The sequence below is a fragment of the Megalops cyprinoides genome, chromosome 13 (assembly GCF_013368585.1).
Source record: "Megalops cyprinoides isolate fMegCyp1 chromosome 13, fMegCyp1.pri, whole genome shotgun sequence".
Lineage (NCBI taxonomy): Eukaryota > Metazoa > Chordata > Actinopteri > Elopiformes > Megalopidae > Megalops > Megalops cyprinoides.
The window spans coordinates 29,606,290-29,631,192 of NC_050595.1; the positions used below are offsets into that span (position 1 = coordinate 29,606,290).

The 24,903-nt window shown below is 43.1% G+C and overlaps 1 protein-coding gene across 1 annotated transcript in view; it reads right to left on the bottom strand.

Annotated features, from left to right (window-relative positions):
* Window positions 1-1,824: 1,824 nt before the first annotated feature.
* The window catches only part of LOC118788201 (activating molecule in BECN1-regulated autophagy protein 1-like), a 107,255-nt gene continuing 84,176 nt past the window's right edge, over window positions 1,825-24,903 (bottom strand). The window contains exons 16-19 of the mRNA XM_036544135.1: window positions 16,379-16,486; window positions 15,291-15,478; window positions 6,354-6,488; window positions 1,825-2,644 (exon numbers count right to left, since the gene is read on the bottom strand). Coding sequence (XP_036400028.1) covers window positions 2,025-2,644; window positions 6,354-6,488; window positions 15,291-15,478; window positions 16,379-16,486 — 1,051 coding nt within the window. The 3' untranslated portion in view covers window positions 1,825-2,024. The remainder of the gene's footprint in view (window positions 2,645-6,353; window positions 6,489-15,290; window positions 15,479-16,378; window positions 16,487-24,903) is intronic.

The following is a 24,903-nucleotide window of genomic DNA, read 5'->3' on the forward strand; positions in this document are numbered from 1 at the left end:
GGGGGAAGGATGGGGACCCTCTCTCTGGTACTTGACTGAAATGTTATCCATGCTTAGGACACTGGGATGCTGAATGCGATCACCTGGCCAGACAGTGTAATAAAAGAGCTTGATCTCCAGCTTCGTAGGCCAGGCAGTGACTTACTGCATTAGAGAGGACTGCTGATTGGGAATTCAAGTTTCTTCGTTCTGTCTATGGTTTCAATAGGGTCGTGATTTGTTCTGTTCCGCGATTCAGTGGACGGCCATTATTCACATTACAGCCTTCACCCCAGTCGAACTCTCCAAAAACAACATAGGTGCAGAACAGATGCTACATTTACCTACTGACATCTCCCGCACACACGCATACACACTCGCTTTTGTTCAGTGCTTCTGAGTGCTGTGCTTGCTGGAGCTGGGACTTGGCTAAACACCTCGATAGAGGCCCCCTCTTCATGAGAGCTTCCTGCCTCCCTTCTCTCCTGCTAAGGCTGTAGGGGTTTCCCTAACCCTAAAACCTTTCCTAAGGAGGGGCCGGGGAGGGGGGTGGGGGGGGGCGGTGGGAGGGTCATGTCAACCGTCTAGTTTCACTGAATTCTAGTGGTAACGACCTCAGGTCGTAGAGATCTCAAGTTTTACGTTGAGGACCAGCGGCTAGTGCAGATCGGATTCTGCATCTGGACATTTACAGTACATTAAAAGGGGGGGGAGGGGGGTCCCGATACTGACCCTCACCACTGGTCCACTGGTCCAAAACTGCTAGTGCAACAAGACAGGAAGGATGGTGCTTTTTAAGAATGAATCAGGTCCTTAAGGACTGCAGCACGCTTTTTAAAAAAAAAATTTATGTTTCCTTTGCAAGGTGGATTTCCCCTCCCTGACCCAAATATCCAGCCGCAAACATAATTTTTCAGATCGATAGTGCTCCCTTGTTAATTGTAAGATACGACATTACAGAAAACATGCTTTACAGGTACTTCTGTATCAGAATAATGGAAAATGTTTGATTTTGATTTTTAATAGCGTATATTTTTTGCACTTCAAGGAATGTAGCCATGGTAGCTAAAATCTGCCCCAATACACATCGCAAGAATGGTGCATGCAATTGACTCGGGGAGGGGATGGGGGGTGGACCTTGAAGAAGCTGCGACTCTGCAGTGAGAGGGACCAAGGTGTCTGATCCTCAATTTGAGTAACTCGGCTCTGACTGCTCCCAACAGGAAAGCAGCATGGCGTTACAAGTCAATTACATATTAACATGTTATAGAACAACAGTGCATTTTTTTTTTTTTTTTTTTTTACAACAGCACTTTTTTTTCCTTTTTTTTTTTGTTTTTTTTTTTTCCACCTAAGAAACATCTGATCTCAAAGCTGCTGGGCTGGTACTGTCTGGCTTTAAAAAAAAAAAACAAAAAAAAACAGCAAAAAAAAAAACAAACTGCGTTTAATCACATGGCACTGACTTCTGCAGACATGTGTAAATGTCTGCATATCTGAAGAGACCCTAAGGTGTTGTCATATAGTTACATGGCACTTTGGATGCACTGCCCTTTCCTGCCAAGCCGCGATGCATTAGAAAGCTAGCAAACCCAGCACAGGTACCCTAGTAATAAAATAATTCAAGTACAACTTTCTGACATGGAATGATCATAGTACTAGGTTCTTTTTCTTGACTGGGTGCTAGCAAAACTCCAAGCAAGTGCAATGCAAGTAAATGAACACCATGCCAGGACCTGAATAAATACCTCAGGACTTCAGTAACAGATGGCGGGGGGTGGGTCGGGCTGTTTTTTTTTTTTTTTTTGTTTTTATTTTTTGTGAATGGGGTTTGGGATGGGGGGGGGCGGGGTCAGCACCTACACTTGAGCAAATAAGGTTGATGTTGGACCTGACACCACCAGACAAGATTAAACAGATATTCCTCTGTGTTTGTAACACTGTCTCTGGTGCAGGTCTCCATCTGATGGCCTTAACGCTGCCTGGGGACTCCAGGCTGGCATGCACCCCTCCTTCTCCCGGGCGACGGCGTGCTGCGTGCCCCTCTACCTGCTGTAGGGGTCGCCCAGGTGGCTGTTGTTGTTGTTGTTGTTGCTGGCCGTGGGGGAGGAGCCCGGGGAGAATGAGGAGGAGGAGGAAGGCGAGGAAGAGTCCATCCGGCCGCCTTCGAAAACATCATCTATGTCCATGGGTGCGGCAGGTCCGGCCTGCGCCATCCCCGCGGCCTGGGGGGCGAAGTCGGTGGCGAAGTGAAGGGGGAGCGGGGCCCCCTCATCCTCCTCCTCCCGCGCCCCCGCCGGCTCGGAGGGGCTCGGGGGCCCGTGAGTCAAGCGCAAGGTGTGGGCCAGGGTGCGGGACTCTGCGGGGCTCAGGCCGGCGGCCGAGGGGAAGCGGTAGGAGGTGGAGGTGGAGGGTCCGGGCGGGGAGGCCGGGGGGCGGTCGTCCCGCGGCCCGCCCTGGGGCCCCCTGCCCGCGGCCGAGTCGGCGCCGGTCTGCGAGCCGCGGTGGATGCGGTGGCTGACCACGATGTTGTTGCCGAAGCCGCCCATGGAGGCCATGGTGGTGCTCTGCTCCCGCTGCACCACGGCCGTCATCCCGCCCTCCGCGATCAGCCGCCGGATCCGCCACAGCGCGTCCTCGCCGGAGCCCGCCTCCGACGCCTCGCCTGCGGAGGGACCAGAGGCACGTTAGCAGCCCGTCAGGCACCTGCAGGGTCACCTGTGCACCTGCTTTTCACCTCCTTCCTGCAATGATTCATTCACACTATGCATACCCACATCAACACACAAAGCAGCAGAAAAATCTTCAAAACAGAAATACAAAACATTGTGAAACTGCAGTGCTCTATGAAAAAGGTTTATGACTTCCCTCCTCCCTCCCAATGAATGAGCTATGACCTTGTCATTCAGTTTGAAAAATGACTCGAAACTATTTCAGCTCATAGCGATTTAAAATCTTTAGACAAGGTCCCCAATTAAACAAAATGAACACAGAATACATAATTGTTTGCATTACGCATTCTGGGCTATCCAACAAAACAATCCCCTGACAGCCACATTAGTCCCACTGAATTTTCAGGACAGGGTAAGGGCTCCATTTAGAATGAGAGGGGAGAGTGTGCCATGTAGGAAGGACATGCTGCACTCAGTGTGAGTTGGCATGGAGAGGTAACATCTGTGTTTGTCTGTAAACCTACAACACCAGACAGGAGGCAGCCCACCCCTAATGACGGGGCAGACAGACATTACTGTTCTCTCTGGACTGTGGACCTGCGGCGCTGACTTTCTGAAGGCCTCCGAGAAAAACAATTATTCAAGCCTGATGAAATATTTAACCCCACATATGAGGTCCTTTGTCAAACAGATAAGTACTTTTACAGGCTGACTGCACAGGACACTTAGCAAGTCTGAAACCAAATGACAGTTTTAGAACTCGAGCTACTAAGGACTTTAAATTGAAGATCTCCATTAAACTTGGTGTAAGTGTGTTACATCATCTAATCGGGCTGGAAAATGATCCCTTTGAGTATTCTGGCACAAAAATGGCCATCATGCATGATCCAGGTGGGTGGCTGAGGTGACCTGTCATCCCCCATCCCCTCCATGGTATACTGTATTAGTATTGTGGCTTTTTTATTTTAACTTTTAGTCCTGAAAGGAGGGCTGTGTCACCATTTAGGTAGCATATGAAATGCTGCTGGGGATTTCAACCTTGACCTGTTAAAAACTGTTGCTTCTTTTCACAACAGGGACAGACATTTTAAAACCTCATGTGGTCTTCATTTCAGTGTGACAGTGCACTAGTATGTAGGAATTTGGTGTCATCAGAACAAATCCATGTATCAATTTTCCATAAGGATTTCAATAAGGCACTTTGCATAGAATGCCTATTCCTTGAGTTTCTTCCTGAGCTCTGCTGTTTGGCTGTGCAGCATCTGTCATCATAACTGTATGTATGCAGCATATATAAATACATCTGTGAAATAGCTCAATTCATAGAAGACATTTCTCCATTTCTTTCCACCGATTTTCATGCCTTGATGTCAGCAGATATTGTCTTTTGCTAAAGAATGAGCAAAGAGCACTTCTATTCATACTCTGCTTCAAATCTATTGTTTTTCCATTCAAATGAACATGTACAGGTAGTTATCATGAAATATTTAAGCCATTTAGGTTTTAACAGAATGCTGATATTGCCAAAAAACACAATCTAATGGCCCTATGAATGTGGTTGTGCCTCTTCTATTCTCAGAATGAGGACAGGACACTGCTATAACTAATATATATTCCATGAGGTAAGATTATGATAAGGTAAGATAAGGTAAGATCTACAGTAGACCACCTACAGCTCACAGCTACCCATTTGGTAGCTGTGGGAAATTTATGTGTTTAATGTAAGAAGAGTTGGACAATAGCACCCAGAGTGTTGTAGGAGGGTTAAATAGCCTAATGCAAGTTACAGAAACCCTGAAAGGAGTTCAAATTGCCTTGTGTTCCTAGATATTAAACACATCTATATTGCATGTAGCCCACCTAAACACACAGCAGACATTTAGACCACACGGTATCAAGTTAAATCTGTATTTCACACTTCTCTCTCCAATCTGACTGTGTAAAAGTAGACCCAGTCTACCATTACAGTGCAAGCTCCCTTCATGTAATGCCCTTTTCCATGTAACTTGTGCCAGACAGCCACTAATGTTGGCTCAATTCTCTGGAAATAGTTTTTCTTTCCTTTCTGGAACTTCTACAACAATTACTTCAGCACATTAATATTAGGCAACCAAAAGGGCAATTAAAATTCCCTAATTAGACACCACTAGAATATCTGACAGTATGCCAAGGAGGACAGTCTCTCAGTCTAGCAGTTAGAGAAAACTAAAACACTGCCAAAACAAAATGTATATGCAGTATTCTTATTTGTCAGGAGTTAACCAGCATTCATCAGCCACCATTCAGCACTATCCACACTGAGAACAACAGGACGTTTTGGCATCGGTGTGTTCTGTCTTTCCTTCAAATCCTATTATGATTGGCAATTTCTAAGCAATTCAGAGGTGGCAACACAGGAGATCTGGGAAGTCTTCAAGAAGTGGGATTTGGTTTTGTGTGAAGTCTGTTGTCTTCTCCTTGAGGACCACAAGCAGCCAAGCAGCTAATTTATGAGCAAATTATGGATGTTTATGATGTACTAAAGCTATTCGCGTGGATCTATAGATAAATCAATGCATGAGCATTATGAGCTGTAATCTTTCATGCGACACTAGCTTGCTGTTTGTACAGGGGCTGGCTATTAATGTGATTAATAATAAAAAAAAAAATGCTCCCTGCTAAAATACAGGACGGCAGCGAAGAATATAAGTGGGCCCCACTGTTTTTATTCCCAAAGATTAGGCACTTCTTGGAGACTCAATTGAGGAGGACATGCCAGAGCTTAATATAGACAGCCTCTGTGCTAAAATGCTACAATCCCCTAAATGTAACAGATAGTGACATGGCGTGGAGAAACCGCGGGCTTTGGAAGAAGCCTGGGGAAATGGAAGCCAGGGGAGACATGAAGCTTGTAAGATATGATTACCTAAACAGTGGCAGGTAACCCCAGGGCGATGCACATCGAGTTCTCTCAAAAGAAATGCACTACTTTCCTCATTCAAACTGGCAGGTGATCGGGGCACTGGTGATCACTCTTCAGAACTGAAGCTGGTGTCCAAAAGTCTGGCATCACCAACCATTATAATTTATACCTCTGGAAACTTTACTTGGGAGACCTATACTGGTGCTTACAGCATTATCTTAAGTGTTATTGAATGTCTGTCAATGTACAGTGTCCTACTGTCACAAATCACAAACACTGTAAAGAGAAGCATGCATATCGCATTCAAAACACTTGAGCTATGACATGCACTGGCAGTTGTCCATGAAATTTGAATACAAACTAGTGCTGTTCCAGGAGCAGTAGTACCACCTCTTTCAGTGGGTAACTGGAGAAACTGATGATCATATCCTGAGGTAAAGATTTTCTAACTGTGTCGACTGCATTAATGACATAACACAGCATTAAGCTGATAAAAGGAAAGATACTCATCTTATGGCAGGAAAAACAAAATGTTCCTCTTTGGTCACTGAAGATCTGTTCAACTTGCATGACTGCATTTACCTTCAGCAGAGCAAGGGGTAATTTTTAAAACTTTAAAACTGACATGGTTCTGGAAGGGGTCCGTGTCATGTAGCTTAAATGTGGATCAGACAGCACAGAACCCAATGGGAAGTGAGAAAGTGGGCTCTTGTGGGTGACTCCGGGGTCTGATCCTCTGTGCCCCACTGAATCTGTGAGGAATTGTGGGAAGAGAGGTGTGTGTTTCTGGGGGGAGTTACCGGGGTTGGCGGCACTGGCGCTGGCCTCTGTGGCTGTGTCTGTAGTGCCTCCATCCCGCACGTGGCTGTTTGGGGGTGTCTCCAGGCTCCTGTCTGTGCTGCTGCTGCTGGGGGGGTCCTCTGCATGTCCCGGGACTGGAAGAGTGCAAGGAAATGATTCAGATGAGTCAATGGGAGGACGTTCTAGAAGTTCAAAGCCAGCCAGGTGACTCGACTGAGAGAGAGGTTGCAAAAGGGAGGTATGTGAAGAGACACATTACATTATTATTGGCATTTAGCAGACGCTCTTACCCAGAGCAACTTACATTTTTTTTTTCTTACCCAGTTTTTTGACAATGTCATCCATTTATACAGCTGGATATTTGCTGAGGCAATTGTGGGGTAAGTACCGTGCCCAAGCGTACAACAGCAGTGCCCCAGCTGGGAATCGAACCAGCAACCTTTCGCTTACAAGTCCTGCTCCTTAACCACTATGCTACACTGCCACCCATCAAAGAGACTGACTTGGCCTTTCAAACAGGAGCCCCTGGCTGAGAGGACAGTGCTTTCCAGTGTGTTCATGATCTGAAAGCCCATGCTTCGGCTCTCCACTGGTTAACCTTTTACCTGATGGATTTGCAGAGATGAAAGATGTTTCAGATCACTTCATGGTGAACTACACGTTCAGCACTGCAAAATGGCTACCACTTCTTCTGCCATTTTAATAGTTATAAATAAACAAGGGGCAAAAAACAGTGAAATCAATGACAGAGGAATGCTGAGATCTGCCAAACAGCCACATCAGCCCCGCCCACTCAGCTACCACCCCAAGAGAAGGCAGCAGCTCCATCTGTATGTTCAGCTCTTCAAATTCTAATCATTTCCCTGTGATTTGCACACGGTTTCATTAGCTCTGAGAGGCACTTCGCTTCCCTGAAGGACTACAAATCAAACTTTTAACGAGACTGCTAATTAATCAAGGAATCAGACGAGCTTAGCTCTGGACGGATATCTTCCCGGACTCACAAGTGAGCGTGCGCGCCCAGCTCAGCGCAGACAATTCCTGGCGGTGATCATTAATGAACATGTTCGTGATAGCTCTTTGTTTCTGTGTTTCAGTTGAGTACGTGTTTAAAATAAAAAAAGAAACAGAAAACTAGGCTCTGTTGCATCATGCTTAAATCTATTCATCTGCGTTTTTCAAGCGCTGCAAGATCATCCCTCTCTGAAAAAGGAGAAGAAGAAAGAAAAAAAATCCCAGAGAAATTTGGCCGGAGCAGAGGAGGGAGGAATGGCACAGAGCCGTGTCGGCCCAGTTGCAGTACGGAGATAAAAGATGATGCTGGTCAGCTGGCGATCCTCATTAAGAGCACAGCTCTCACATGGAATAAGGCATAAATGGATGGGAGGCATGGGAGAAAGGCACGAAACAGCCCAAACCCATGCAAAGCTCAAAGAGGCCTTCACAGCACACTTTCACATTCAGTAACTCATTAACGCACGCTGAATCAAATCAAGTGCATTTGGAACAATGATTCGGGCAATGACTGACTCCCCTTTGGTAAATTCACGGCGAGAGCTTACTGCGATCTGCAAACTGAAGCTTCGCTGCCGAAACGGCAGTGCAGCTAATGGCTTCCAGCTGTGCGATGGTCAGGACTGACCCTCAGCACCACAGCTGCACAGGAGTAACGCAGGCTCACGTCAGGCGGGATCAGCGGACGCACCGCTGCCGTGCTCACACCCACTGGTCTGCGACTGCTGTTAGCCTGGTCTAACACTGTTGCTCATTTAACTTGGATGCACACTCTGCTGTTCCCCTGTGCTCTGATAAGGGCTCTCTGATAAGGGCAGATAAATGAAGTTAATGTGATGTAAGTTGCAGGGATCTTGCTTGCTCAGCCCTACATGCTCTGACCCTAAAGGCAGCATCTTGATTCACACAAGCTGTATTTTCACTGCTGTAAGTTATACAGGCTCAATGCTTCTGTCACACAAGCAAGGGCAAACATCATGCCCTGTTCTTATGCTTTGAGTACACGTATAAACATTGCTTTAAATACAGGAAAGCTGATCAATGCTACACAAAAGAGCGCACTGAATCATGTTTTTGCTTCTAAAGTAATCTCTTCACAGTAATATTGAACTCAGCCTATAACTTATTTTTTATTTGAATTTGTTTGGAATGGCTTTAAAAACTGATCACATTTTAAAATGAAATCCACGAGGTTTAAGTCATTGGATTAAAAATGGGTATAGAGGGAGAGGTGAGAACCCCTATTCCCTGCCACTCTCTGCATCCTGTTTGCGGTACTACAGGGAGAGAAGGCACAGATGATCCTTCTGCTCTCATATCTCCTGCAATGGTAACCAAACTGTGATCAAATTCAACCACTGTCATTACAATTTTTTGACCATGAATAGTGTTTTTAACATACCTTTAAAACATACCAAATGGTATACCTAGTTTTATTAAGTCTATCAACATTCATATCCTAAGAACACTCTCACAGCATAAATTATAGCAAAATATTTTAATAATATATATTATACATATAAAAATACATTAAAATGGAATTTCCTGACAAATCCCATGTGTGCTTGCTCTGTAAGCAATGCACCTCTAGTACGGATTGATGCATGACGGAATCATGCTATGCTTGCATGTGTGCAGTCTGAAACATGACTCGTATACCATCTACTGTAGTTGCTCAATATAGAAATGACGTCACACATCTCTCAGGCAGCAAAGGGAAAGCATTTATCTAATATATAGCCAAAAAAGTTTCTCACACCCCGTGTAGCACCTAAGTGATACGAGTCAAAAAGCTGGAATATGAATGCTAAATGGGAGAGGCCTCTGAGACGAACATTACAAAGAGATCTAACACTCAGATATAACCCACCACATTGCCCTGGGAAACCTACTGATGCACAGTTTATAATCCAAAATTGGAGGCGATTTTGCTTGTGAGGTCACTGCATGTGGCAAATTCCTTCCCGCATTTTCAATTTTGTGATGGTGGGAAAGAAGCGTTAAATTTCTTTCCAACCCCAGACACTTTTCAACCTTACGTGAGCACAACGTCGGGACTGAAACCTTCCAAGCAGATTACCTTGATCTAATATGACTGCGAGTTGCAATGGAATGGTGGGCCTACTTGTGGGAGAAAAGTGTCCTCACACGGCCGAGAGCTGACGTCCAAATGCTGCTATCAACTACAAAATTCTCCACTATTAATGTATAAACAACCTGAATCGCGTTTTGTGTAAAATTAACAGATCTGTATTCGTAGGCTCAACTGAAAAACACACCAGAAAAGACTGTACCCAAACCCGAACAGCAGGTCAAGAGGTGTCAAAAACAAACTTGCTATTATGAGGGAAGGAGGCGTGTTTGTGAAATTGCTCTATGCCTTTTCTGTTTCTCATGTTTTTTCTTTTTATAAAAATAAGCATCTGCAACTTAGCTGGCAGCACAAAACGATCAGCAGAATAAAGCGTCTCTCTCAAAGCAGAGCAGGCGGCACAATTTACCTCCAGACGTGACCTAATTAATTAACGAAGTTTGCCGTCTAAAATGTATTCCAAACTTGCGTCTCCCTCACGTGCTGTGCTCCCAGGCTCCCGTTCTCTGCCCACCTTTTGGAGAGGTAATTATGAAAGGCATTCCTCCTCTCACTGTTCCCTTCCCTTTTGATGGGAGAGCTGAGAGATGGTGTTCGTTACCGCAGTACAGAGGAAAGGCCATAACGCAGCAGACTGCGCTCTATAATTGTCATACCAATTTTCTCACGCTTCCGCTCATACAGTGCATCAAACACTTACAGCTGTAAACCACCATGTGATTGAAATTACAATACACAATCTCTCCCACACCATTAATTATTAGCAGGGAAGGTAATTCAAGGTCTAGCGGACAATGCTTCTGGTTCTGATTGCACTTTAGATTTGAGTGATGCCATTTATCACATTTTGTGTTCAATTAACAGTCACACATTGTATATATGATTTCTGCTGCTCTTGTATTCCTCCTATCAACTTAAAGGCAACTTACTATGGCAGAGTGAGAACACACTCCTCCTCCTATGAGAAGAGTATTATTGTGCACTGTCTGTCAGCACTTTCAATTTAAAACTCTGAGAGCATACACCACTGCTGACAGTTTCTGTCACATGTCCCCTTATTTACTCAACCTTTTGACAGCTTGCTTAATTACACATATAAAACTCCTCTGGGGGAAATATTGGATAGATTGATTAACTGTATCTTTAAATTAAATGCATCTTTTCTGATAAAACATAAAAATGTGTCAGTTGCATTGACAAGGCTAGCTTTTTATTTTGTTAGTTTTTAAACTAACACCTGTAAATACTGCTCAAATATATTGCTAAAGCAGTTAAAAACTGAATGCATGATGTACTCCATAACTATTAACTCGGTTGGCATGAACTGAAATGAAAAGGTCATGCTGCAAGTGACATAATGCATTATGACAAATTATAATACAAAACTCAAAGCTGCATGAGGCATTCTCTTGCACTCATCAGACAAACATATCACAAGTGACTGTGCATACCTAAACCAGACATTTTGTAAACTTCTGTAAAATTCTACTAAAAAGCTGTAGCTGGCCATCACATGACCCTAATCATTTTTAGCAATCAGACAGATGCTAGCTAGCTATACAACCAGAAATGTCTGTGACCTAAAAAACCTAGGCCTTACTTTGCCTCTCCACTTTATCTATTGCATTACAATTCTTTATCGATTGCATTTCTACTTATTTTACAAAAATAAACACGGGTTTGGACATATCCATAGATTTAGCTTGCTAAACAGCTAATCCCGTCCTTGAAGCAACATGTATTATATTTACGGTGCAGCTCCAAGGGACATTTATGACTGCTGAGGTAAGGAAAGCTTTCAGTTCCACTTGGTTTACCCTCCCTCTGAGTCCCATCAGCTACTAAATTTCGCCAGAAATGGCCCGCTACAGCCTTCGGATGCTAGTGAAGGAGCTGGAGTAAACACCACAAGCCAGGCGCTGCAGGAAAGGTCAGAGCAGCTCCTGCATTGTGGGGGTTATAAGACATATGACTGGATTTGTGACTTGCTCATCGAACCCAAAAATTGTAACACTGCCTCCTTGGCTTCAGAACAACACTATCCATCAAGGACTTAACACATCCTGCCCAAATCAACCTTCAAAGGTCACATAAGTTCCATTCCATTCCCATAATGAGTTGGAAAGACAATCAGAACCGGTAGGTGTACTCCATGAGAATCCAGCCTAAGCGTCTAATTGTGATTCATGAAACAAAACTATGAATGCATTACACACAACAAATACTGTGCTGTATCAACAGCTGGTTTTGAGAAAAGTTCTTGAACAATAACATTGTTTTTCCCAAACTAATGACACACCGCCATCTGACCCTAAACAATTTCACAAGCTGTGATGATATACAAACAGATTTTGTGGCAAACATATTGCTATGCTAAATGCCTTGCCCATTTTGTCCTTTAGCCTCTCTGTAAAATCTACTGAACCATGCCTTTTGCAGAGTTCCATCAAGCTGTGGGAGGCTGTTTAATCACCTTTATATTGGAAAGAATGTAAGTGTTATGACTTTGACCTTTGTCCTGTCCCATGCTAATCGTATAAATACAGTACAGGAGTGCTGACTTCAGGTGAAAAGTTCTTGCTAAATATGGACCTCTGTTTGCTTATTAGGGTGAAAGCTTGTCCTTTCTGTGGTCTCATAAAGACAGAAGCCATTAGAATAATAATTTAGCTGTGGTGGGAATGGCTTTACCATACGGTGCAGGACATAAATTTGCAGGGATATTATGCCTTTGCAAATTAGGGTGTCTGATTTAGGGGACCCCAGCGGGACTCGTGAAATCGCATTTCTCAGTTGACGATGCTTTGATGGCTTCGTGTCACCTTGTTCAATGTTCTCACCCATCAGCCAGTAGCACCGGCCAAGGAATAGCAGGTGGCCTGTTTGGGAGTTGTACTGTGTTTGTTAACTGCGGCGAGTGGTGATTCACAAAAGCATTGTGCCCTGTGACCAATATGCAATGGCACTGGACAGAAAAAATACAGTATCACTACAGATCATATTGTATGTTGGTGATTTAAGGTCTCTGGTACTTATGTGCTTGGCTTGAATTTCTAACATTATGCTGGAACTTCAGGCAAACCATGAAGAGGCAAAATTCTCCCATGTGAGTAATTAAGAGCAGAATCACCCCTACTGAAGACAGTAATTTGTAGTCAAGATGGAGGGGCAACGGTGTTTGTCATTACAATTCTTGTCAATCTGTCATCTGACTAATATTCAGTTATTTTTTTTGTCTGGCTAACGAACATCCTGAACATATTCAACATGACAAAAAAACATGAACAAAGACAGAGATGATCTGGTCTTGGTTCCGATCATTGTTATGAAGAGAATTTTGTCCTTCCAGCTGCAAAGCCTCTGTGAATATGTTCCAGGGACAGCAATCAGGAGATAAAGTATTAAGTCCAATCCTTTATCAATGCAGAGTGGTGATCATTTTTTTTGGCTGCACAAGGGCCAGAGAGCATCCCTCTGTGTTTGAAATCCTCTTGAGTACACCCTCCTCTGTATAAACAAGTGACCCAAGCTCAAATTTTACACAATAGTATTAGGACAGCTAAGACACTGACACCCATGAGTCTCAGAGACGGTAAAGGACCTTCTGCCCAGCAGATTTAATTCATCCTTCAGAAGATCCCCAAATGCTTATTATTACGCTGCTTTACAGAAATCTTAGAGGAGACACTGCCTGCACCATCAGGAGTAATGAGGTCACTTTCCAGTTAAGACCCATCCAATTATTTAGACAGTTTGCCACCTGATGTACTGACAATGGCCAAAGTGTGTACAGCATCTGTCTTGCATTGTGCATGAAAAATACAGACAATCTAGGGATGAAGAGTGCTTTCCTGGCACCAATGTAGCATTAGCAGTGCAGACACAGAGAAGCAAACAGTGAAGCCAGTGGAAGGGAACATGGTGAAATCATCTGCTTTATATCAATGTGTGCTATCTACAGGTACACTATGGTTAATGAGAACAAAGCTCTCGTATAACACATCCTCATTGTTTAAAAAATTCCCAGCAAGCTCTAGCACCAATTCTACTGTAATACATTTGCCTTTACAGACAACATGGATGTTGTTATACATTTTTAAGCCACACAATGAGCTGATTTGCAAGTCTCTCTTTTAAACAGATGGCTCCTGTCTCAGTTTTACGGTACCTTGTGAATAACAGCCATTATGTAACTACGGCATCCAAATGGCCACCTGCCATGACTGGCTACGAAAGGCCATTCCTAGGCAAAAGATGAAGTATAAGCAAAGATCCCTATATATTAAAATTCAGATGAAAAGGAGCCAGGACAAATGAAGTATGAAGTACTATGCTAACTCCAGTTAATGCAGCTGACACTGAAATCCATTTTAAATCCAGCAGAAAAGGTGAAGATGTCAGTCTAGCATGCTAGTGAAAAAGTATATAGCTACTGTAGGGGTGATTACAGCACTAGCTCCAAGTAAAATAGTGAGCGTTGATGGATCTTAATTCATGGACATTCAATACACTGTACGTTTATTAAATAAATGTTTATTGAATGTTTAAGCTGTATTTGATGTTAATTCTTTAGTTATTTAGCACTTCATTTTGCAGATTACCTCATTTTTGGTGAATATTTCTGACAATAAACTGGCCTCATGGAACACACTATTTAAGGGGGGTATACCTGTAATATACCTTCACATCTTACTGTGAAAAAGTCACAATGGAAGAGTATTAAACTTCACACCACAGGACGAACCAAATATTTCCCCCTGGTGTGTCATCTGCTGTTTTACCTCTTTCAGTTATTCCGTCATGCAAAATCAACATACAACTGCACCTACCATATGGGGAGCGTTACCCAAAAGGAAGATGGACATGAGATTGTGGCATATGGATCCCATTTTTTAATTTTTAAATCCAGACAGTACCACGTGCAACAGTGTTTCACAAAGGTACAATAACGGTGTAATGAGAGGAATACTTCAGTGTGAAGAGGCAGTCATCGTACATGAGACTATTAGCATAATGACTATATGGATCAGAGGAGCGATAGCTCATTTACATGTTTCATTTGTTCTGATAATAACCAATGTATCTGGAGACTGGAAACCCATCACCCTGCAGGATGTCTTCATAAATTAAAGCTTGACCCTATAATGATTAAGACATGAATGCAATGCAAACACTAGATCTGAGGAATCCCTCCCTCTGTGATACTTAAAAGGTAGCTTGCATGCACTTATGAATCTTACATGACTAAGTACTGATATAAGAATATATTTGACAAGTACTATCGGCACCTACCTGGAACGCTGAATTAATCTCAAAGCCTTTGGAGGCTTAACAAATCCAGGGAAGTAGTTACACATATCAAGCAGTTACTCCATATTAGACTATTTGATACTGCTTGTTTAGTGAATTAAATTAACCACTTTCACAAAAACCTTACACATATAAACAGGGCCTCCTGTTGGTTTAATCTGGTGTAGAAGTTAACTGGACATAGAAGTTTAAGCTCTGATGAGATTCAGACTGTGTGACTCTTTTCAAATAGACGAAGAGTTTATGTGCTACAATGTGGAACAGTTTTGAAGCAAGGATAACAGAACACTTTGGCCAGAGGTCTGAGTGTCGTAGGTTTAAGTCCTTCATAAACACTGCTGTTGTACACCCGAGTGCTCCTCTACCTGAAGTAAAATGCCTTAGCCAATACTGCAGGTAAACAGCCATAGTGTTACAGTGGACAAAAAGAAACAGCATGCAGCTGCAGTGTAGAGTGTGAAAATCCAGAGAAGATGGACCAGTGGATGTGCTGCGTGGATGTGAGTGGCAGAGCTCGTACCGTGGCTGGCCTGGGACGTGCCCGGCTCCTGCATCTCCCGGTCCGTCTGCGTCTCAGCGTTCTGTAGCTGCAGGATGGGTGTCTGCGTGCCCTGCGAGGTCACTGATGGGGTGGGGTGACGGGGCTGCAGACCAATGGCGTTCATCAGGCCCATGTCCCTGTCGGACCTCCAGTTTGCCCTGCTTGTCCTTGTACGTGTGGGAGAAAACACAGATCAGCGTTAGGGTGTACACTTCCATGCTACCTATACTGTATCGCCCTGCTCTTTATTACCAAAAATGGCAACCTGAAATCAAACATTTCAATCGCATACCCTTTGCCTTATAATCGGAGGGTTACCCTCAGGTCACCCTCGCTGACAGAACAAATCTAATTTTTGTGAATGTTTTGGAAATCTGACAAAAGAAAAATTTCTTTCCGTTTCAGACTGAAACTGAAATGAAGTAGTTGCACAATGTGTAGCTCCAATTCCAATAATCTGACAAGAGTGCCTCCAAATCCATTAGTTGGGACTAAAGACTGCAAATAACTTGTTTTAGCTTTAAATTTGTGGTTCCGTGAAATGCACCTCATTAGGTAGTATGTGCCTTTTCTTATGTCTTAGTAGGCAAAACGTAAATACTAACAAGAAACCCCTTCCTTATCCACATTTCAAAGAAGCTGTTTGCAATCAATGAGGTTTCAATAAAGATATGTGGACTTGTTACAGATGTCAATCAAACCTTTCCAAAGACAGGGCAAACAAGGTCAGTCCCGTCAATGGAGCCTATCATTTTCCCCTTTCAGTTCATATTGGACATTTGGATACAGAAAGCTATTTGTGTAGTTTGATTCAGCTTCCCGGAATTAGTGAAGGCATGAAAAAGCCCTCAATCAAACAGAGCTAATTCAGTGAAAGCCTTTGATAAGCAGCACTTCAAACAGCACCAGAAAGCTCTATGGGTGGGTATCTCTGGTCTGCATTATTCTTCAGAGTAAGGGAGAGGCAGAGTGTGTGCAGTGCTTTCAGTGCGCTGTAGGCTCAGTGTGGAGGCCGGGTGCCCCCAGGGGACCGGCCCTGCAGGTCACAGTAGCGCCGTGCTTCTCACCCTTGCCGTTCAGTGCCTCGGACGGTGACGGTGTTGCTGCTGTTGTTGACAGTAAATATGGGTTCGGCAGTGTGCTCGGCAGGACCATCTCCATCAGACCGCGAGTCCCTGGGAACACACAGACAGAGTTCAGCATCCTTTTATTGTGGGGGCATGTTATAACAAGCACAAACAAGTCAAGCCAGTAGTGTGGTCCATATGTGTGTGTGTATATGTGAGAGAGAGAGAGAGACAGACAGACAGAGAGAGTGTACCACATGTTAAATTCCAGGTACCATATGTTATGACACAGAACCACTCAGGGGTATCAACTCTTTGAGGAGGCCAATTTTTCCACAGGTCTTGCCACAGCACTCAATTAAACCAACTGAAACAGCCATGCTACTGCTTCACAAGCACCGCAACAAACAAGGGGCGTACAGCAGACCCGAAAAACATGTTACTTTTGAGAAATCAAGCGCAAATTCTATGATTGCTCACTCCCACTCTTTCCCACAGTACTCCTACAAAATACAACCAGCGATTTGCAGCTGGATAATGCAGCAGTAAAACGGATTATTCTGAAACAGCAGACACTGCCAGCCCTTCTCATCTCTTCTCTCGCTCCACAGAGGAGAGGTATTGAAATTCAGTTTTTCCTCCTGCAGCACTCTATGGGGAAAACGCCGTTCAGATCCCTATTTTCAAACTGCCTCGTGTTGAAATTAGAAAACATTCACAGTTCCCTTCATTAATGCATCAACATTACTGAATATTCCAGCAAGTCAGCAACTAGCTCAGGCCTTTTGATAAAGCACACACACTCTCCGGTCATTCCTCAGATAAGAGACCATTTGTCAACGCAAGGAAAACGTAGAAAATGTACACTATTGGAAAAAATGAGAAATTGATTTCTTTACGGTTGGCAAAAATTGCTGCTGCCTGCCGCGAGGCACCAAGAATATATCTTATTATGTTTTTTGTATCTGCAAAAAGAGATACTGTACTGTGCTTTACAGAGAGGAAAACATCAATAGGGTGTGATTTTTTTGTTTTACACTTCCTACAGGAGGTAAACCTACAGGATGTTCTGACAAGGTTTTCTTAAATAAAAAAAAAAATTAAAATTCTACATTTTAAAACCTTTGCAACTGCAGACCACAGAGCTGTAGGAATTAGACTTGCACTGGATGATCAAGGAGCTCTTGTGTCTGCTAACACCAGGCTTGCTAAACTTTCTTCCAGTTTGTTCTCTCCCTCTGGCAGCTACAAACCTGCGAGAGAAGCAGAATCAGTGACACCAAAGCAAAGTACGGCCGGTAGACTCCAGCACTTCCCCCTTCTCGCTGAACGCTCGCCCATCAGCGTGTTTGCTTTCCTCTGGTTTCAGAGCATCTCCGGCAGGTTTGTGAGATGCAGGGGAAAGGGAAGAGCGGTGAGCAAAAGAGCACCACGCATCTCTCCTCCCTCGTTCTCAATCAACCCGACAGGAGCGACTTAAACAGCGCTGCTAATCCGGGGCAAATCCTTCGGCAGGGGCCGACTGCTCCAGCGTTTTATGCTCTTCTCCAAAACGATTCTCTCCCCAGTCGGGTAAGAATATTTACTTAAAAGTAGTTGCACAAAAAGACAATGCACATTCCCTTTAGCCTCAAGCCTTGCACTCAGGCCCAACGTGACAGTATGCTCTTCGATGGATATAATTTGCATACAACAGGAATATAGGAATTCATTGCAATGAAAGAAAGAAAAAAAACTCCTGCATGGTAGTCCTTTATATTTCATATGTTCTCAATGTCAGGAGCCACATTAATCGACAGCTCAGTGAACACTACAATGTGTAAATGATGACCACTTTAGCTATTAGCCTGTATAATCAAAATTAGTACTGTAAAATTAATAATTGATATAATAAATTAAGATTTAATTGATGGTTAATAATTTATACTTTGCCCATATACAAATGAGGAATTATTCTTATTTATTATGCATGCAAGTAACATTTGTTGACTTAACCACAAACATACAAATACACATGTGCAGAACTCATCAACAGAGCCATTAGACTATATTCTGCAATCATTTGAGGTAAAATTTGACATAAAACTTTGGTTTTGTGCACTTCCCTCTATTAATGGATTGAAAGGCTGAACTAAAATGCAACCAAAGCATCTTGGCATAGAAAATACTGCATTTCAATACAAAATCAACTTACTACTACGCAACAAAATGAAGTTTGCAAATATCCATTATGCAGTTAAACAAAATTTTACAATCACAATAACAAGAATGGCTTGTCCCCTTCACTGCAAAAGGCTTGATCGACTCGAGGTCTCACAAGAGGTGGGGGTGATGTGTATTAGCCACATGCTTGCAACGTTATCATTGCATTTGCAGAAATGGAGTCAGAATCATTGCTATCACATGCTACTGAAGCAGTGCAGACTTTGCAGTCCTGTGCTGAAGCAAACAGCAGTTTTCATCCTTCCTGCATGAGAGACCGGAGGCCTCATGTTTGACCACGCCATTATTTAACGCTGGATACACAGCTGGCTACAGCTGCCTTCCTCTGCCTTTGGTTTGCCAATCTGACAGCAGCTGCCATGGTGTTCTGCAGATGTTCTGACCGCAGGCGAGAGCAGGAAGACTCCACTGGTTATAGGAACCAGAGCACTGCAGGGCGCTGGTAGGGTGACAGGGGTTATGTGGCGTACAAGAACGGGGCATGCAGGGGAGGGGGATGGGGGCGGAGGGGGGGAGGGGGGGAGGGGGAGGAGGAGGTGGAATATGGAGGTGGAGGAGCCACGGGGAGAGAAGGGGGCACTGGAATGGCGAGGGGAAGGGGGCATGCGAATGGGGATGGGGATGTGTATGGGGAAGGGTAGAATGACTGGGATAGAGATGGGGAGAGGTACAGGGAAGGTAAAGGGGAGAGGTAAGGGGACAGGGATAGGAATGGAGGAGGGGGATAGGGACAGGGGGAAGGGGAAGGGGGAGGGGGATAGGGACAGGGGGAAGGGGAAGGGGAAGGGGGAGGGGAATGACATGAGTCCACAATGAGTATGGAAGAGGGCAATGGAAGGCTAGTACATCTTTTGAAAATTTCAAACAAATTCATTGTCATTGTAGCAGACACATAATATGCCCTGGCCACTGTGGAGTCTCATCAGATGAGCTCTAAAATCAGGGAACTGAAGCACGCGTCACCACCTGGTGGTGTGGCTACTGCTAGCTTACAACAGACATGCCAGTTCCTTGTGCCTGGAGGTTTTAATGTCCAAAGCATAGCTCACTGTGGGATATACAAAACAATTGGCAGCTGCTACTGAGTCAGCCAGACATTCCTTCCCACTTATTGTGCTTTGATTGCGTCTTGTGTTCTGGCCATAGCCAAACGAGCTCCCCCTCGTCATCTAGTCAAACTTGTGCTTTTGCCTGGTGTGCGCTTCTGGTAAGCATAGTGAATGTCTTGTTTTTTCTTCTGAGACACAGTTGCAGGATCACTGTGCTTGTTTTCTCGACAGCTGTTGCACATATTCACTGATCTTTAAATCTTTAAATCATCTGGATGGCTCGTCCTATTAAAGCTAACAGAAAACGCTATTCTTGTAGGCGCTTGCATGAGCAATTATCGCTCGTAAGCATTTGGCACACTACATAAGTTTGTACATTCCGAATTTTCAAAAGAACCGCAGCAGCCCCCGAATTGCTTTTATAAGAGCTGAATGTGGACTAAAACTGTCAGGTGAGTATAAGCCCACAGAAGCTGAAAAGAGGAGGTAAAAAGGACAGGAATGTATTTCACTCTATCCTGGCTGAAACGTTTTAACTACAATCTCCACAAAGAACACAGAGGATATAGGCCTTCCACTACGTGGTCTGTTCTAATGCGTTGTTATAAACACTGTCTGAAATAGTCTCAGATGAACAGGTGCTTTCTACAGCTTGCTGGCTCAGAGGTATAGTGCAGCACAAAGTGGGGATGGCTCCATCCAAACACCCATCCATAAAATAGAAAAATCATTTCCTGATCCAACAGCATAATGTTCTCAACTCCTGCTTCAGTCCTTGGTGCACATTGTACCCATGACACTATCAAAGTTTTATATCTAAGGCTGACGTTATTTGAATCTCATGCTTGACACTACTACTACTGAAAATAGCAGTCAAATTTCATGGAGAGAGGGTATTTAATTGACAAAACAGGGGGAAAAAGCACCCGAACTGAAGTAGTTTATTTATTAAAAAATTATTGCTATCTTGCTGCAAGCTCCTTCACCGAACCGCACAGTGCAGCTTCTTACAGGCAATTACACAGAAAAGACCTTGTTGAGGCAGATTTGTACCAATCACATCTTTGCAAAGTCACTGTTTGGTCATGTTCAACTAAGTTTATTTGTCAATGAAAGCCTCCACTCCTGAACCAGACTAAATGGGAAATAACTTAAATCCAAACTTTTTCAGCTATCAAAAAGCTGCCACTGATTTTGCTGACAGGAAGAGCACCAATACAGCATGAAGTATCAGTGCGAGAATGAACAGTCAGTAATGTGGCTGACGCTGAATGCATGACTTTTCAACAGCTGCACCTCAGTCCAATATCCATCTAATTATCTTTCACACATCTAGGTGATGGATGCAATGACCTTTCGTTCTGCACAGAATGCTGAGAGATTTGTTTCTCAGCTCATCCTCATTAAGAAGCGCTTTCACAACCAAGACGCTTCTTAACTTATCAATTTTACAGATCCCCGGTCTGGATGTGAGCTGGACAGAATGACTAAACAAACTTGGACATTTGGGGAAATTTTGAGGCCCCTGAAGTGCCAAAGCAGCTGTTTATAGTTAGTGATCATTACTGGAGAAGCATGATTGGCCATACTGTAATGAGAGCTCACAGCAGAGCCTTTTCCACTGTCAGAAGTCAAACTCAAAGGCATGGGCTAATGGCCCACTCTGTGGTCATTCTATGGCCTATCGTCTTTATATCTAAATGACAACATGAGTGAGGATAACTAAATACTTTAGCTAGCTTGGAGAGTGGTAGCTAGCTGTGTGTGCAACAGGCTCCTTAGTGACGCAGTTGGCAAGGTGTATTGCAGTGCCACTGGCCGTGTTTGAGTGTACTGGTAGGTTGCATTTGCTTCACATCCAGTGTTGCATAAAAACATTGCAGAAAGTGGAAAGAGCATCCACAAAAGCTGTTGTGCAACCAAATAAAACGTCAATGCAGCTGAAGGTCCACTGACAACAGAAACACGAACAGCACAAAGTGAACAGTAATCCTGTTCTCAGCTACCTGTCTGACAGCTCACAATCTCAGAGATCTAGCAAGCTGTCTGTAAAACTGCCATTTATTAAAAAAAAACTTGCCGTTTATAAACATGTTAATTATTTTAGAGGGTATAACAGGAGATTCAGGGTCCAGCTATCAATACACAATTACTTTTCTTTGATACCCGTTTTCATGCTAGCCAAAAAGAACAATGCTTACTTGTCTAGTTAACCACTAAAGCTCGCAAGCCAGCTAGCTACGTACCCTCACCAACAACATTAAGTAGTCACACAAATGAAATACATCATCTTTTTTCCACTTGATCCTTGTATTCTGCCCATATTAAGTCAAACAAAGGAAAATCATAGGCAGAGCTGATTAGTTAGCAAGCTCTCTTACCACTTGATACTCATTTTTTAGTGTGAGGTTCTGCATCATTGCGGTTCTCATTTAGTCTGGACAGGACATTATTGAACGACTGAATAAAAGACAACTTGAGTCGTAACCTCTGCATAGTAAAAGTGTAATATTTCAACCTCTGCATCTAACTCACACTGAATGTGTTATACATTTGTTGTGTCCATATCTCATACTGTCTTTGCAGAAATGTCTGTGCTCCACTGTATTCTACCTGGGTGGGATCAGGGTGTAAAGTCAGGGGCCAAAGTGCTCATTTTGGAAAGGCAGCTGTTCCCTAGGCTCATGCTTAAGGTCCCGGTTCAATGGTCCCAAGTGGCCAGTGGGATTTCTCTATCAGCAAGAGTGCCATAACCACTACAATCCCATATGACACAATGGACTGTTCTACTAATCACAACTGTATAGGCAGAGTGATATCTGATAATTAACCTGAGCAATTTTAGAGCCTGCCAACAGCCTCAATAGTTTTGCGGCCAACCACTAAATTGAATTCTATAGGGGTTTTAAAAAAAACATTGATCAGTATTTGTCAATACCTCAATGGACCATTTTCTCATCTAGAAAGATTGCCTGAGAGCAGTTCAAATCAACTCTATCTCACACAATAACACCTGACTTACAATGAAGCTTGCAACAATTCACACCTGTAGGCTAATTAAAAGACTTTAATAATAAATAGAATGCTCCCACTCAGTACATGAGAATTTTGCTTAAATCAAAAGGGGTGCAACGAAGGCACATTCCCATATGTATATTCTTTAGAAGCTACATGCCTGAATATGATTCTGATCACAAGGGATCGAATCAGTTCTGGCTGTACATCATTCCAAAACAAAAAAAACCCCACTCCAGAGCTGATTGCTGGTCACCATTACTGTACTTAATGGATATCAGCAGAACCATTTCCGCATTGACTGGAGCTGTTCGATGAGGACAGAAGGGAATGCAGATGGCAGTCTCACTTGTGCTGTCAATCATTGACTAGCTCGAACCAATTAAATCTCTCTGAGCTTAACACTCCAAAGGCGTCACATCCAGATAGGTTCATGCGACAGCAGTGAGGCTGCAGTTACATAAACAAAATGTATTTACACAAACTACATAAACTGTTCCCCGTATAATTCCACAATAAACAACCATGCTCATGCAAAAGCAATACATTTTATTTCATGGACAGGACTGCCGCAGTGCTGTTGATAATACATCTTCATCATAGATATAAGCCCTAAAAATAATACAAATTGCCAGAACACAGGAGGAAAACAAAACGAAAGTGTGCATGCTAGGGGAGCTTATAAAAGACGACATGCTCAGTGAAACTGCTGATTTTCCTAATGACACAGGCACCACAAGGGCACCGAGACCATAATCGACACAGGCACAAAATCAGAAGAGACTCATTGATTATGTGTAAGATGTCTCGTGTTATCTGAGGCAAATAGCAAAATCAATCCTGGGACTGAAATAACAGAGAGGGGAAATTAAACCACAGGGGGGAAATGAGTATTATTAAACTCTATTTTACCCTCCAATTAAAGAAGCATCCCTGTGGAAGCTCAACATTTTGTTTATGCTTGTTGGAGATTTTAGTCATGTTATCATTCTACAGCACTGCCAAATTTCTGGCATGTCATTAACCTTGTCATATTACAATATTATTCTTATGGGAGAATGGGGCATAATTCAAACATCAAATGGAAAAAGGACATCATCTTGAGGTCACTTTCTTAACAAGTATCTAAATGGAACAAGTAACAGTTCAAGCACTTCAGACAATCATTTTGGCTTTGACGTAACAACCTGTTTCAGGACAGGAAGATTTCCCAGGAGAGTAGATTCAAAGAGCAAAACAAAATCAAAAGTTTTAAATAAAACCTTCCTTTTAAGAGTAGACAGCTAAAAGGACAGACAATGCTAAGCACTTATGTTCTCTCCACAAGCTCTATGGGAACATTGTGATTACCTGGGAAATCTCCACAGCTGCAGGACATGGAGGTAAAATGGAGCTGACCAACCAACTCCTGTACATTTGTACACAAAAAGCAAATCTTTCAAACAATTCTGTTGGCATGTACATAAACCCTTTCTACCTACACCACATAGTCAAGGGAATGTGGAGCGAAACAGAAAACTCATCCATTGTGAAGGGAAACAGCAGAGACCCCTCAATACAGAAGGAAGTTCCATGTTCAAAAAAAATAATTGGCTTGAAAATTTTTTTCATGAACCAAGACCCTTTTGTTCCATCAGCATGTTATTAACCTGGATATGTTTAGTAGGATATCAGTACTATTACTGCAATATGTACTGAAAGTATTGTATTACAAAGTCATATTTTACTCTACATTTTCTAATGCCATGTTGCCACGTTATGGTGCAGTAAATTCTGACAGCTGACTAGGATGAGGGTTAATGATATAGTGAAAATAGCAAGAGGTTTCTCACACCCTCAAAGACTTCCAAGCCAAAATGCATGTGTGACCCAAATCAGATGCTGCTAAAAAGCATGTTTAAGCCAAAACAAATTTATACAATTACAGTTAACCACCTCAAGAATCTACAACAACATTTCCCACTCACACAGTGGCTGCCAAGGCATGAAACTCAAACCAACTGTAATTAAAATATGAAAGACTTATTACTACGTGACTGACAGATCAGGAAAATGTCTACAGAAATATGCAATATGGCTTTCAAACTACATGACTCAGCCAATTTAAAGTCATATCCTCTATGTTTGTCTAGCTATGTCAAAATCATAATTAACTCTGTTATGATAATCATAATTAACACACACTGTAATGATCCGGGGCACACCAAAGGGCAAAGCCACTTTCTCTGCACAATGTGG